Source organism: Cyrtonyx montezumae, unplaced genomic scaffold (assembly GCF_038088225.1).
Source record: "Cyrtonyx montezumae isolate F1298 unplaced genomic scaffold, pur_monq_1.0 scaffold_17, whole genome shotgun sequence".
NCBI classification, from domain to species: Eukaryota; Metazoa; Chordata; class Aves; order Galliformes; family Odontophoridae; genus Cyrtonyx; species Cyrtonyx montezumae.
Genome location: NW_027071903.1, coordinates 19,588,803 through 19,604,358, shown reverse-complemented (window position 1 = coordinate 19,604,358; position 15,556 = coordinate 19,588,803). Strand labels below are relative to the sequence as shown.

At 42.6% G+C, this 15,556-nt stretch overlaps 1 protein-coding gene across 1 annotated transcript in view; it reads right to left on the bottom strand.

The window, feature by feature from the left end:
* Positions 1-9,793: 9,793 nt before the first annotated feature.
* PSTPIP1 (proline-serine-threonine phosphatase interacting protein 1) overlaps positions 9,794-15,556 on the bottom strand; it is a 43,784-nt gene continuing 38,021 nt past the window's right edge. Inside the window, exons 13-15 of the mRNA XM_065733582.1 lie at positions 14,868-14,938; positions 12,911-13,011; positions 9,794-11,318 (exon numbers count right to left, since the gene is read on the bottom strand). Coding sequence (XP_065589654.1) covers positions 11,184-11,318; positions 12,911-13,011; positions 14,868-14,938 — 307 coding nt within the window. The 3' untranslated portion in view covers positions 9,794-11,183. The remainder of the gene's footprint in view (positions 11,319-12,910; positions 13,012-14,867; positions 14,939-15,556) is intronic.

Sequence of the window (15,556 nt, the reverse complement as noted above, 5' to 3'; positions counted from 1 at the left end):
AGCATACTTCAAAAAGAAGTCAGCTTTTGCTAGCTACAAGGCACATGTAAGTTCTGCAGTCAGCAGCCTGCATGTAACCTCTTTGAAGTCAGTATAATTACGGGAAGATTTCTGCTACAGTGCGTGTACTTGTTAATCTTGCTGGAAGACGTGGATTTGTACTATGGGTGACCTGACTGCATAGCACCAAATGACTTCCCTGATCTACAGGCAGGTTCTACATGCTTTATAAAATAAAGAAAACTCATGCTGAAACGTAGAAACTTTTTCTTAATCTAATCAATAAATACTTCCCACCTTCTTTGCATAAAAGTCTAAACTAACCCAATGCTTTTTATAACTGCTGTGAATTCATTGTTGTTAGAAATCAGTGGCTTTCTTGCATGGTTGGTCAGCGTGCTATACGCAGTGTCTTGTATGTCTGCCTCAAACCAGGGCCAAGTGCCATCTCCATAGTAGTCAGCTCCGAAGAGAGATATAGTATGAGCTGACTGGTTTTACTGCTTATGGTTTTCGAGTGGTCCTGTGTTGTTGATTTAGTTGGGTTGCTGTGTGCTTGTTAGTACGAACAGCAGGATTCACACTGAAGTAAGGAGGCGTATTACAAGTGCTCCTTTAGATACTGAGACAGCGTTGATTTGTCACCATACCTTCTGCCATCACTTCTACCTGTGTAGACTTCCTGAATTCTCATGGTAATTAGAAGCCAGAGGGGTTGAATATTTGTAACGGGTACATTTTAGCTTAATTGATGTTAAATATAACCATACCGTTAAGAGTCTTGGATTGGCAATAATTGCATTCTGCTTACAACTCCAGGACTGCAGACTGATCTGGCAGGCTTCTGAAACTCAGTCTTTGGTCCTTGTGTAACCCTGAAGAAAAACTCCTTGATCTTGAGTCCTGTAGAAAAGGAGTCACTTCAGTATTAAAAACAGAAGGCAGAGGTGAGGTTGATCCAGCCTTAGTTCCTGCATAGCTATTCCATTAAGAGCTGTAAACAATAGAAGTACTTGTTCTGCTTGTCAAGGAGTTGCTGTTACTGTGCATTTTAGACAAAAAAAAACACCTCAGGTGTAGGTTGCACTTACCATGGAAGCACTGTTCTGTGTACCTATTGCGATAGTAATTGCAGCTTCTTTGGCACTTCGTAGCAGAAAAGCACTGCATTTGGGTGTGCATATAGACAGAAACTGCTCTTTGGTGAGAATGTTGAACACTGATATTAAAATGTCTCTTGATACACTGGGCTAGTTGCTGCCAGTGTCAGGAACGTGTCTGAGAAGTTTCTTTTCTGGCTGAGTTCTTACGTATGTTGAATCTGCAATGTCTGCTACTCTTATTAAAACTGCTCTCAGCAAAATATTCATGTGCTGCAAAAAATGACAAGCTACGTTTCTGTCCTGCAGGAGAAGTGCTGTTACGAAGTTTTTCTTTCAGCAGGCTCCTGAAGTGCTATGTCATTTCTGCTCCACTTGTTGCTCAGCAGCCTTTGCATCCCTGTGTTTTCTTCACCTTACTCTGAAGATCCATACTACAATGAGGTTTTTTTCAAAAGTGTTTTTTGATAATACTGTTATTGTTAGAGAAAAGTAGGAAGGTCTCAGTAACACAAGCCAGTCTGACAAGTAATGCTGTGATAAATAGTTTTTCCCCAATACAGGCTTTTCTTGTATTGTGACTCTTTAAATGAAGTTACAACATAATGAAACTCAGGCTGCAGTAATTGTTTAAGGCAGTGTTTTGCAGTATTGTTTTTTTTGTCCTAATGAACAGCACAAAAGACAAAACAGCTCCTTGTCTATCCAAGCAAAAAGACTTGTGTGAGCAATGTGGAAGAGTAGTTTTTCCTTCTAGAAGATTCAGTTGCTAATTTTTCTAGTTGTTTCTGTTGAATCCTGTTTAGTTTAGGACTTCGGTCTGCAGTGTTAACTCCACTAGCTAGTTTAAAGCAAGTACCAAAGGAAACTGAGCCATGACTAGCATGCCAGTTTAGTAGGGACTACTTAATATTGAGAAAAATACTGTAGATTGGCCTGCTGTTTCCATTTCCAGCTAGTCTGGTTTCCTCAAGTGTCATTTGCAGTGTCAGCCCTGTTGGATGCAAGCTACACCTTAATTTGACTGGTTCAGTATCTTTGGTCTGTGCTGTGGTTCCTTGTTTTCGCCTTATCCTTTTCCTGCATACCTTACCTAGCTTACGTGCTTGCAGCTGAGCTCTGAGCACCATTCTTGTTAACATTTTAAACCCAAATTCTTAATTTCTCCTATAATTTTACTCTCACTAATTAACTTCCTTTTTCCTTTCATCTTCCAGGCACAGCATCAACATGCTTTAGCATTCTCGAAGCTCAGCATTCTAGCAGTTCCTCTTGGATTATCTTGTACTTGTACATGTCGCGTTTCTTAACTTTCAGATGTAGTTATATTGGCTGCTCTCAAGAGGTTTCTTCTGTGTACTTAATTATATAGGTTGCTCCAAAAGATAATGCCTTTTTATCTCCATGGAAATGACAACAGCTACAAGCAGCACAATAACACTGTTTGATAGAATGAGTTCTCAGCTGCTGAGCTCTATTTTTCAATGTCACTGCCACCTTTAGTTGCACATCTTTGCCAGCGATGAACAGCAGCCTCCATGCTGTGCTAGTAAAAATCTGCATCAGCAGAGGTGGCCCTCTGCACTACTGAAATGTACCACCCACCCCCTCACTGTGCTCACATCCACTGTTCAATCTTCATAAATGTTCGGTAAACACCAGTGAATGTCAGTGGGTGCCATTTTTCCCCATGGAAGGATTCACTTCCACCCCTTTGGTTCCATCCACACTTCCATGTCAGTGCTGTTTTGTCAGAGTGCCCCCCTGCTGCTGCCTGCCACGCAACAACTAAAGATAATGGAATTACAGGGGGGAGGTTCAACCCCTGCTGCCATACCACCAATGTTCACCATTACCTTTAGAGCAGGCCTCTGTGTTTTGGAGTTCAGAATGAGTAGGATGTTCCTCTCCCTTTGTCTGTGCTACAGATAAGTCCCAGCAGTGGCTAACAGGAATCAGCTCTGTAACAGTGAGATACTACAGCATAGGAAATACCAAACCAATAAATAACTTGTGGTATCCTGTTGATAGATTTGATGGAAGCTCTATAGGACTGATTACAATTTAGTGCATGAATTACATTTTCATGTTTCGTTGCACTGTCAAATACTGGGAATGTTATTTATGAAGTCTAGCCACTTTTCAGCATCTGCTCTTCTTAATGCTACTTCAGCCAGTGAAGCTACCAATACTAGTCATATTGATTCAGAGAGCAAAAGGTTTGTCTTATTGTTACAGGGGGTGGATATATTTGTGTTGCTTGATGAAACTTCAATTTTTGATTCCAAATAGCAATATGTTTTCTTCACCCTAGCTGCACAGCCGAAATGGTCACTCATCCAAACCAACTGGATCAGGTGCTTTCTGCTGGAGGGGCATTGCACAAGGAATTGTTTGAACTGAATGACTGAACAGATACATACTATGTGGAGCATGCAAGCATGTTGATTGTCTACAGTGGTGAACCTCACCTGATCCAGGACTTTAACACGTTTTTAAAAATGGATATTTTCTTCAAATCAGATATTTTCTCTTGCTGCTGTTAGAACAACTGACAAACTGCAGTGCAGGTCTCATGCTTCTAGATGCCTAATGTAAGGCTCATGAGAATCAGCTGTAGTCAGGTACGGTGTCATCATGTATGGATTTGTTTTATTAAGCAGGGAAATAGTCTGGATGCAGTTTAATAAAGCTAGTAGAATGCCTCTCGGTATCAGGAAGGTGACAGCTTTTGATTTTTAATTTTTGTAGTGGGAGTTTTAGATGATACTTGAGACACTGCATGTGATAACAGCTGTGGTGATAGCCTTTGCAGTACAGAAATAGTACACCTTGTATCTGAGTGAATCTTAGGTCTGACATCAATCCCACTGAAATGCAGTCTCTAAGTGCAGGGTGTCTTGGATTTTCCCATGCACTGTATCCTGCAGCATATGTGCATGCTTGTATGAATGCTGTGCTTGGCAGTTTGCTACTTGAACCTACAAATTTATGTTTTTCAAATTTGCTTCTCGCTGCTGCTCTGATTGGAGCAAGTGTCTCCTATACATATAAAAAGCTGACTTAAGAGTTCCAAATCCCCTTTCAAAAATTCACCTTGCTAATCTTTTCCTTGCTGATCTGTCTTCTGACCGTTTCTCTCTGGAGCTGATTGAATCAGCAGCTACAAGTTTTGCTCTTCTACTTCCTGGTGAAAGATCTGTGTGTAGGGGTGGGGGGGGAAAGCCAATGTAATCCTGCAATGTGTCCTTCACTGCAGCCATGTCTCCATGTTTACTGCTCAAAGTAAGGCTTAATCCTGGGTGACTTGTCACTAGAAGGAGCCACAGCAGCTTCAGGTCACAGATGATTCCCCTCAGCACTCTGGATGAAGAAGAGACAGCTTTGCTTTTATTTGGATGTGTAGTGCTTTGAGCAGCAGCCCCAGATGGGCTTCTGCCTCATTGCAGAGATCAGCTTTCTCCAGGGTGGTCTGCTTTCAGATCTGCGCTAGCACCAGGCTGAAGAACCAGGATTAATTTCCATGATATAAATCAAATGCTTAAGCAAACTGCTGATGTTTGAGGTGCTCAGGAGCATCTGTGATTCCTTGCATGCAAAAGCAGCACTCATCTGAAAAGCTGCTTTGAAGCAGATCTCTGAAACATTTCTCACACCTTGACAAAGCTTGAGAGATATTACATAATGCTCCTTACTGAACCAGGAGCTGCTAGTGACTCAAGTGAGGGAGGATCGTTGCCAAATGCTCTCAGCTCCAAGAGAAGGGGAAGCCATCTTCTGTGAGCATTGCCCCACGTGGATCTATACCAGGCCTCAAGCAAACAGGACATAGGCATGAGTGTTTCCCAGGAGGTTCTCCAGAGGAATTGAGCAGTGCTGTTCCCAGATGGCACTTGCAGGGTGTTGGGAGTCATGCTTGTTGCTAGGAGTCCAGCACTAAACTTTACTCTTGCACTTGGAATAAAACATCCATTTTAAAAGCATGAAAGCCACTGTTTTAACCTGGCAATGTAGGTACACATGTGTGGTGAACAAAGGTGTTGGCATCATGGGATAGTGTGGTGAGGATAGAGGATGCAGAGCAAAGATAAATTTAGGTCCTGTGCTGGTAAGTGATCTGTGTTTTGCATTCTGTTATTTTGTTTGGTACAGGACCCTGCAGAGCAGGGAGGATGCATTTCTCAAGGTCCTCTCTATCTCTAGACTATTTCATCTCTTTGGTTTTGAATCCCTGAACTGAGCAGTGACCGTAGTAAAACCTTTAGATGCCACTTAGTGAAACAAAGTCACTGTCACTCATGTCTCCCTCACAAAGGTTCAGACACGGAGGGCTGTGCAGCCCTTCTCTAAAGACAAAGCGTTTTTCATGTCTATCAGTGTATTGAAAGCTTTCCCTTTCACACTTACATTAACATTTTTATCCCAGGAAGGTTAAAGTTCATCACTTTCCCAAGAATTTCCTACACAGACTCTCTACGGCTCAAACTTTCAAACAATTCCTCTCATGCAGCTCTTGAGCATTTCTGCCCTTGAAAAGTGGAAGGGGGATGTACTAAACTTATCCCACTCCCCGTGCTCTTTAGATTGAGATTATTATGTCATGTCTGCAGCCCCCTTCGTAAGAGTTGTGCAGTGTTACTGCCAAACAAGTAACGGCAGTGTGTATGCAATATAATTTGACCTTTCATACAAGATTTTCTCTTGCAAATATTGATCTGACCATCACCCCATGCTGGCTGCATGTTACGTTCTAAGCCCAGTCTTGTTTGCCTACTGATTTTGGAGGATTTTCTCTTTTCCCTTGTGAATTTCAGCTATAACAAGTCAAATTTCTCCTGATTTTGTTAAAGGGTAGCTGAAAGACCTCAGTGATTTCTATCAGAGTTTCATCTCTAGAACGAAGATATGTCCCAGTCTTTAGTTTATGCCTTGGATCAGAATACAGTGATACAGTAAATTTGGCTTTTGAACTATGTGCTGGACAGAATTGCTGCAGCTGCAGGCTGTAAATTTGCTCTTAACTTTGCACTGAGCAGCTCTGTGCCAGGTCAGGTGTCATCTGTCCTTCAACAGCTAGTGGAAGGACAGGAAGAGCACTACCATGTGTGCTGGCTAATTTGACAGAAATACGATTACCTGTCCATTCTGGAAACAGATCCAGTTGGCATTGTGTGTCATCCAGTGGTACACAGCTCTGCGGTGTAACTGTGACCTTGAGCTCTCTGCCAAAACATGAGTTGGCCCTTGAAATGGAGGAATTGCTAACGCTTTGAGGAAAAGTACCTTTCCCTTCCCAGTGTTAATCTTATCTTCGTCAGAGGGCTATTTTCATTTTGTTGAAAACACTTAACTTGCAGAACAGTAATTCTCACTCCTCATCTAAAACCTGAGAGTCAACTTTCCCCTAAAAAAAAATCAAGCCCTGCAGTCTCCTAGCAGTTAACTACTTTTCAGAAGCCTGATATGGCCTGGCATATTAATTTTCTCACCTTCCTTAAAAAAAAAAACACAACATGCTATCTAAAGGGAAACAGTGCAACTCCCTGCCGTTCTCTTCTCTTTAGCCCTGCTACAGTGAGCATGCCCAAATCCACAGCTGTGCTATTAGAAACACCTGTGATGGATATTCTAATTAATTTAGGAATGTTGCTGGTGGATGGGAGTGACTGACCCTAATTATGTTTTTATTTGGTTTTGTAACAGCTAACTCTGATTTACTTCTGAGGCTTGGTAGCTCATTCCTGCCTGTAAGCCCGTGATAACAAGGAGATGAGGACCTGAGGGGTGAAGGCTAAGCTAAGAGTGCTTCTTTTTTTCCTTGCTCATTAGTGCCGAGTGTAGCTTTTATGCTTTAGGGCTCGTGTAGTATTAGTAGCTATGTGGCTGGAGAGCAGCAAAGCAAGGGAAAAGAAGATGGTTTCGAGCAACAGAAGCTGATTTTTGAGCATAGGCTGTTTGTTCTTTGCTGTTCAGAGTAATTGCCAGTCTGTGCTGAAGGTTAACAACAACAGACTCAGGTTATGTACTACTGATAGAGAGTCCCCTGGGTTCTCTTAAGTCTGCAAAGGTAAGGCAGCCAGCACTGACATAGCTAAGAGGTTACATGGTACCATACAAGCCAGCTTGTTAGTTACCCACCAGTGCTTCTATTAGGTGTTTTGTAACACCCAGCCAGGTTCCCATCAGGCACCACCTGATGCCTGGCTTGTAATGAATCTACTCTTGGCATCTGTGTGCTTCCACTTAAACTGCATGCAGTAGTGAGCGAGTAAGCTGCAATCAGGTATCTTCATCCATAAAATTACCTCTGGAAAGGAGCCCTGGACTTCAAATGCCCCCCCTTGAAGTAGTAAGGCAAGAAGGAGTACAAGGTAAGAGTTAATGCTGTTAACATCTTATACACGTGATCTATCAGTGCTTTGGCTCGATTATGCTGGGGTTGTTCTCAATACAGAGTTCAAGCGAGAGTCTTCAAGGTGTTGGTGAATGCTCTGTCTATTGCAGGGATTGATTTCTTTCTTTCAGCTGAGTTTCAAACAATGCCAGAAGCTACCTGTCTGTAGCAATGGGCTTGTGAACTTTACAGAAGGTCCTTCCTTTGTAATTAAGTCCTGACTGTGTTTGTTGGCTGTGTCTCCAGGATCCTTGTTAGTGCTCTAATACTTCTTTGTCTGACTTTTTCAACGGGCAAGTTAATGGTACATGAAGCAGCTGAAATCTGTTTTGTGCAATGGTGGGCCTCACTGCACTTAAAGGCATTTTATAACTGTGTATTCAACCAGGTTTTCCTGTTCTTCTCTTTAATTAATAACATGATAAAAGGGCAAGAACGTACGTAACTGAGCGTGGTTTCAGAGCACTGATGGTCTGTGTTAAGTACTTCCAACATGTGAAAATTTGCTTTTGCTAAAGGGATAATAGAATCACTGCACTCCTTCGTAGCACTCTCATGGCCACGTTGCTCAAATCCAAAATCCATCCAGGAGAGCAACAGGTGTGAACCTCAGTCCGTTTGTATTCAGTTGTGATCTCTGTGGGAAATTACTCCAGTCTTTCTTACCCCTCTTGTTTAATGGATAGAAGATGCCCGCTGGCTTCTTACAATCTGGTAAGAATTTCTAGAGATAACAGTTATAAGTCTGAAATTGTTCAGCATGAAATATTTGTTGTCAGTTGTGCAAAGTGAAGTCTACCCTGCAGTGCTTATTCAAAAACAGCTCAGTAACATTATTGCAAATTTGCTTTAATTAGTTTGACTCTATTTACATATTAGCCACTGGCTGTAAGTGGGTAATTAGGCTCCCCCCCTTTGCAGAGCAGCTGGCAAAAGCATGTTCCTCACTGTCTGCTAACAGCTGCTTGTGTGTGATCCCATCCAGTGCACTAGCAGCATAGGTAAAGAGGCAATCTGCTGACTGTGGATGTGCTATGAGATGAGTTTACTTGACAAAGCAGTGTGTGCCACTGTAGTTTCAGCTCTACTCGTTTCTTGATGTCTCCTTGCCAAAAAAATGGTAGTCAAGGTGGAGGAGGTAGAGCCTTATCAGAAGTGTCAGTCAGAAAAACATCTCAGCCAAATATGCTGGAGTTTAGTTAAGGTATGCCTGTCACTGGAAAAGAGTCTGTTTTAGTTTCACCTGAAAATGGAATAATTTCTTGAGTGCATCAGTTTTGTTACCAAGCTGGAGAGGCAGTGCTGTTATCAAGGCAGTACCCTATGTATGACCTTCCTGCTTTCTGTACTGCCTAGAATTAATGACTGAAAGGGGTGTTTTAAGGGGCTGTGTGGCTGTTTCTTGATATCTTTGTTTTATTTCTGGCAAGTGCTGACACACTGATAGAGCAAGCTGCATAGATATGGCTTGTTCACTACTTATCAGCAAGATGCTTCAGTATAAAGCAGAGGAACTGAGTTATGAGAAAACATTACTGTTGCTATTTCATTTCCTTATCAGTCTGGAGTTAGCAGACAATGCTACAAGAATGGGTAGATTTAGAAACATCTATAGCAGTTGCAGCAAACAGAAGAAAATATGACAGAAAAAAAGATAGAAAAGAAACCAGTTTCCTGAATTTAACAGCAAAATATGAAATGCTTTGATGGGGGAGATACAGTAGCCACCATCTGGCTGTCAGCTGATGTAAGCCATATGGTTCGTGTAGGCAAAGACAATCCATAAAAGGATTTCAAGGTAACCAGGACTGGTATTGCAGTGTCTTGTGTGAGGCAAGGCTGTCTGAGGAGTCTTAGCAGAATCCCTGTGTCATACACTGTCAGAGGAATTGCATCTTAGAGACTTTCTTCTTTTTAATTAAGATCACTTGCAAAATATTTCAATATCTGTTAGTTAATTACAGTTCTCTTTGTGAGAGACCCAGTATTCAAGAAGCAAATACATTAAATCTTTCACACTTCAAAAATCCTCTTATGCTCTGGATAAGGAACTGCTGTAGTTGTCTGGCAGCTGCATTTATGGTGAAGTTAACTAATTGGAGGCTATTGTGGACTCTTACTGCTGTCAATTCAGACCTGACCACAGGAAGCTGTCGTTGACATCCTCAGCCTGCATGAGCACTGCTATTCATACAATCTAGTGCCTGAAATGACATTCAAGTTCCTGCAGTTCCTCTGAGCCTCTGTTGATGAGAGCTGCTAAGAGCCCTTCAGCACCAATGCAGATGTGCTATGTGGGAAGGACAAGCATGCTGTGTGTCTGCAGGAGGACAGAGAAGGCCTGCAGCAGCCTTTATTCCATTCTGGAATCAAGAAGCAGAATAACACAAGTACCTCTGACTCTCCCTGTGTTTAATTTGAGAAATAATTGCATTGAACATTACAGCTTTTTCTTCTGTCTAGATTTCTTTCTTGCTGTTGCCTTAGCTAACAGTCCCTCCCTGCTCCGTGCCTTTTCAGGTGCAGTTTGACTCATTTTCATTCATTTGGTTCAGTTTTAGGATCTGAAACCATCACAAACAGGGTCGTTGTAGGCCTGGAAATAGCACTTTGTGCTTTAGGTCAAATCACTGGTATAGTTTTTTCCTCTGTCACTGAATGCTAAAGAGAGAGAAGTGGTGGAAAATACTTAATGATCTCTTGCAAAGTATAGTGGCAATTGGAAATATTCCTGAATACTGGACTGGAAAGACTGCTGGAGCTGTAATCTGTGAGGTGCAATGAACCTGCTCAGAGCAGCTTCTCTGAAGAGAATTTTTTGTAGAGGAAATGCATTACGAGTAAAGAGAGGAACCCAGCCAAATCTGTGCCAGCCATCCCAGAGGTGCAGAGGCTGTAGATAGTCGGGGGCTGAAAAGCTTGTGGGCAGGGAAGGATCAGCTGGGTGAACAGAGAAGTTAAAAGGAGAATGCACTGAAGGCATGTCTGTGCAGACTGCATGAGGAGGCAACAAGCACTTCTTTCCCAGGATCAGGGCAGGGCAGCACTGCTAGAAGGTTTTAAACGTGAAAAATGCCAGCAAGGTGTCAGAGAAACCATCCAACTGAGGTAAAAGCAGGCCTTGGGCTCTTCATCTGCCCTCGTTTTGCTGTCCCTGAATCCAGGGCAAGGCAGAGCCACGGATGACCTTGTGACATAGAAGCTGTCTGCTTTCTGAATACATGTTCTCCCCGCTTTCAGCTCAGCCCTCAGAAATGCTTGTGTGATGTGTGCAGTGTGAAGAAGGGATCCATGGTGGAAGTCATGGCTGCTATGATGGTAAGGGTTGTTCACAGGCTGACTGGAGGTCAAGCAGGATTTGCTTCTTTTATACTTAAGTTCTAAGCAGGACTTTTCTCCCAGATTTGCCAAGATTTGAGATTCTGCTGGCAGCAGTGCTGAGAGTGGAAAGCACCTTTGTTGGAAACCCAAGTCCTCGTCTTGCTGAGATGAAGACAGCTTTTTCAAAAACGTGGGCCAGAGGCTGTTGAGGGAGAGAGGATCGGTGGGAAGGAAGATGAAAGCACTTATTTCCTGTCTGGTAAACGTAGAGGACAGAATAATGGGGTGTTCTCAGTCAGCTGAAGCAGACCTTGTGATGTTTGTTCAGTAGTAGAATATTTTCACAGTCTAAGGACTGAGGCTGCACTTCAGCAAATCTTTTCAAGATAAGACCCTGGCACAAAGCCTCTCTGCCCGTTCCTTTCAGCTGTCCACCAGCCATTGTCATTTTCTTCAATGACGGCTACTATATCTCCTTCGTTGATGTCCAGTTCATCCCTGTTCTGTAAGGGGACAGGAAAAGGAAATGTGGTTAACCTGAGCATACAGGAGGGACCCACATATCTTGTGGGGGTTTTTTATCCTGTCTTTCATCAAGAGTCTGTCAGTGTCCTCCTGATGGGGAATGAGCCTGAAATACCTGACAGTGGAGGATCAGGCACTTACTGAGCTGTCTATTTCCTTAAGATACTCATAAGTTTCCCCAGCCTCCCTGTTGCCTCCTCCTGAGCAACCTGTTTTATCATAAGGGAAAGGTGAAAAGGGCTAAGTGTGACTGACCCAGACCAGCCAGCCACAACCCTTCCTTACTCTACAGCTGTAGTTCAACTGTACAGTGCAAGGCTTAATTCCTGACAGAGATCAAAACAGTGTCTCTACAACCCAGGCCATAAATAGGACTCTCAGGTGTCTTAATGCAGAACAGTGATGACCAGTGGAAGAACTTTTAAGCTGACAAATAATTAAACAGTGCAAGTCCCTTTAGGGAAGGCTAATGTTGTGGCAGGTGTCAGTGTGAAGAAGAAAATATTTTTAACCAGTCCTGGGGAAAAAGATAGTGGAAAGAATCTAAAGGTTCATGTTATGGTCAAAGAACTACTGCTGGATTTGGAGGAAATTATAACAGTCCTGAGGTGGAGATCAAGGGCAGATGTCCCGTGTGCTGTATGATTTAGTTACACCTTTCTTTGAAACCTGTGGCTGCTGTGAAATCAGGTATTCACTAAATGCATCAAGGGCCTGAGCCAGTGTGTCTTGGTCCTTTTCTTTCTTATTTTGGTGTTTCAGTAGGTGATCTGTATGATAGGAATAATGATGTTACCTCTCCTTCAGACATCTTGAAATCTACATGTGAGGAGTCTGTGTTTTTAATACTTAATGCAGTGGTTTGCCCTCCAGTATTATAATCTAACATTAGTGGTATTATGCTGAGAGAGGTCTGAAGCCAGTGAGAGTTCAATATCTAGACTGAGGATGCAGGTACTCACATAGGCCAAGTCTGCTGTGATCCTGCAACTTGTAATGCAGAAATATGGGGATTCGGTTTCTGGGGATTCAGTTCTCCCCAGTGAGGAAGAGGCACCAGCATGTTAAACTGGAGCAGGACTCTCCAGGTGATAAGCAAGATCACATAGAGTTCTTAGACAAGCATCTGTCATGTAGTCTGAGCTCTGCTGTAAAGCTGCAGTTGAGTTTGTAGGAGGGATCTCTACCTGCTTTCTTTCCCAGGGAAGAATGCTCCACAGGTAATGCAATGCTGAGCATTCTGAGGCTATCACCACCAAAATAAAAATTTCCAACTCTTTTTAGGAGGTTGCAATAGCTTAGCACCAATTTAAGCATCACTAATTACAAGTAAAAAAGAATGTTGTTGTTTCATCTTGGGGACAGTGCCGTCTAGAGACCCATGCCAACAACTGGCAGTTGGGATCCTTGCTTCCACACATAACCTGGACCAATAAGTCTCTCAGTGTCCTCCTCTGAAAAGGGAAGCTAACAACTCCTTCACACAATTAATGTTTTCAAGATGTTTAGATCAACATTCAGTTCTAAATCTGACACCATATGCAATATTGAGTTTAAAGCCTTTGTTTACCTGGGCTGTGTAGTCATAAAGTACTCTGTAGTCCTGTGATGATGATGTAGATCTTTCATGGTCATTTACAAAAATGGATGCGTAGACCCCATCTGTTTTCTCTGCTCGTGGAGGGGGGTGGAAAAAAAAAACAGAAACAAAGGGTTCAGTTGCTTATAAATGCACGGGATCATATGCAAGAGTTCACAAATACAAGAGTCTCTGTTCTCTCTGTCTGGAGGTGTACATGTTGAGAGCTGCTGTGAACTCTAGGTAAATTCTTGCACAAAAACTGTGTCCCATTGATTGGGTGACAGTGCAGCCATTGAACTTTCTGGGAGGTCAGAAGCATTAGCTTCACCAAGGTTGGGAAAAATGTTTCCCCTGCTAAAGCACGATCACAGCACTGCAAAGAAGGAACTGTGAATCAATTGGTTTAAAATGCTTGCTACTGGAGGTGTAAAATGCTGGCAGATCAGTGATTCACATGGGGCTTTTTTTTTCCTTTGAGAAAAGTGGAAAATATTGTGTTGGTGTGGTGGATCATCAGACATCTTCCATTGGTTTATGTAGTTTTCTTTTAGTTATTTGTCACAGGCAGAACTTTTCTGGAAGACATTTTAAATTAGCTCATTGTAATTAAGGAAAACTCCTGTTATTCAGGGAGGGGCAGAGCTAGTCCTATTGAAAAGAGCCACCTGGGTCTCTTCTGCTAGTTTAGTGCTTGTGATGTAACCACAGTGGTACAATGGAAGAACCAAAGCCTTGCTGCTGTGGGTGCTGTTGTGCTGACACAGTAGACCAGGCTAGGGCTGCTCTCGTGTACTTCCCAAGCACACCTTTGCTCTCAGATGTGCTGTGTGCAGAAGAGAAGGGCAGTCACGGTGTGAGCAATCCTAACCTTCAGGGCAGGCTAAGGAGGGGAGGGGAGGGCAGGCCCTAATTGCGTGCTCACAGCCTGGTATGTCAGCCCAGGTGAAAAACTGCCTTAGGAGGTTTCCAAAATGTGCAGCAAGGTCTACTTGGGCTCCACACAGTGTCTGAATGAGATATGGGCAGCCAGCAGGGCTTTTTCTGCAGTTAGAGAGGAATGATTATACCACGCCTGAGCATAAGGTGCCACCACAGATGCTGCTTACTTGGATAAAGTCGAGATCTGCTGTTAAATTCAGCATTTGATGCTATTTTGTTGCTTATTTCTGGTAAATCTTTCCATATGTAGTCGCTATACAGCTCTGCAAGAGACTAAATGCCTTCAGGCTGTATGTGTGTGGATGGTGCGTGCTGAGCTAGGTGGCTGGGGCCTAGCAGGTCCAGCTGGTGCTTGATGGCTCCAGAGGGATTCTGCTGCAGGAGCACCAAATGCAGCACCTGGGGCAGTCACAGCCTCATTTCTGGGCACCAAGGCAGGCCTCCACAGAGGAAATCAGACTGAGTACGTTTAAAAGCTGATTTAAAGGAACTTCCTGATTTCCTGTAGGCAACCATCACAGTTAAGATATTTCCGGCTTAAATTGATTAAAAAATGCTGTAAACTGGTGCTTTCTGCATGGTCAAAATACTGTTTTAAATGTCCTACTGATAAATGCCTGTCTGCAAAGGTTGTGATAAGACAGTTCAAGTGTGAAATGAGATGAATGTTTGTATTCATACGACATGAGGCAGATGTGTTAAAGACTTTAGGGATTCCCGTGTGATTTTTAGAGGTAGCATATCCAACCTCAGAAGAATACTACAATCTTTAGGAAGGCTGCGTTGGTCTGAAAACACAGTGTACTCTTGTTGAGACAGAGGTCTTGAGGTTCTTATAACCCTAAGATTGTATGGTTTATTTAGTACTTCAAACTGGAGAAGTCATCACTCTTACTCTTGCCTGACAGCACGTGAACACATGCTGTAGAGTTTCTGCTGTGTTAAAGCTGGATTTAGCAAGTGATGTTAAACGCATGTGGTAAATTTACTTCCTGGTGAGGCATACCTAAAGGAGGGGCTGAAGGAGTGGCACTTTCAGTGTTGTTTTTGCTGCTTCCGTGCAGTAGTCCAGAGAATCTGCAGAACCAAGAGAAGGCAATGACAGAATGAGCCAGCAGGACATTTCTTACAAGTCTCAGCTGTCAGACTCAACCTTCCCACCATGTGCTGCATGGTGTCATCTCTTCGTGTGGCCACCTACTTTCCTTTATGCTACAGCTAGTATCTTCAATTAAAATAAATTCTAAAAAAAAAAAAAACTCAGAAAAAATACTGAGCCAGGTGAACTGTCAGCCATCGCTGAATTGTGCACTAAAAGCATCAGCTCGTAGTTTGTTGTGGATCCAAAGACTTATGAGGGAAAATTGCAGTTATCTCATACTAGCAATATGATGAGAATTGTCAGCTGTTTACAAGAGAATACCATTCCTTAAAAGAAAACTAATGCAATTTAAAATACAAAGCTTTTATGATATACCTTTCTAGAAATTGCAAATTTAAGCAAAATTCTTTTGTTTAATTTATTTTAATCTCTCCTAGTTGTTTTCAATATCACAGCTGGACACTTGCTGGGAACTGGTGACCACAACAAGTGAGAATATGGTTTCAGCTTGTCAAGCATAGATAGCAATAGCATGGAGTGCTCAAAACGTACCTAGAGGATTTGATTTTTCAGATGGTGAATGGTCAGTGTTT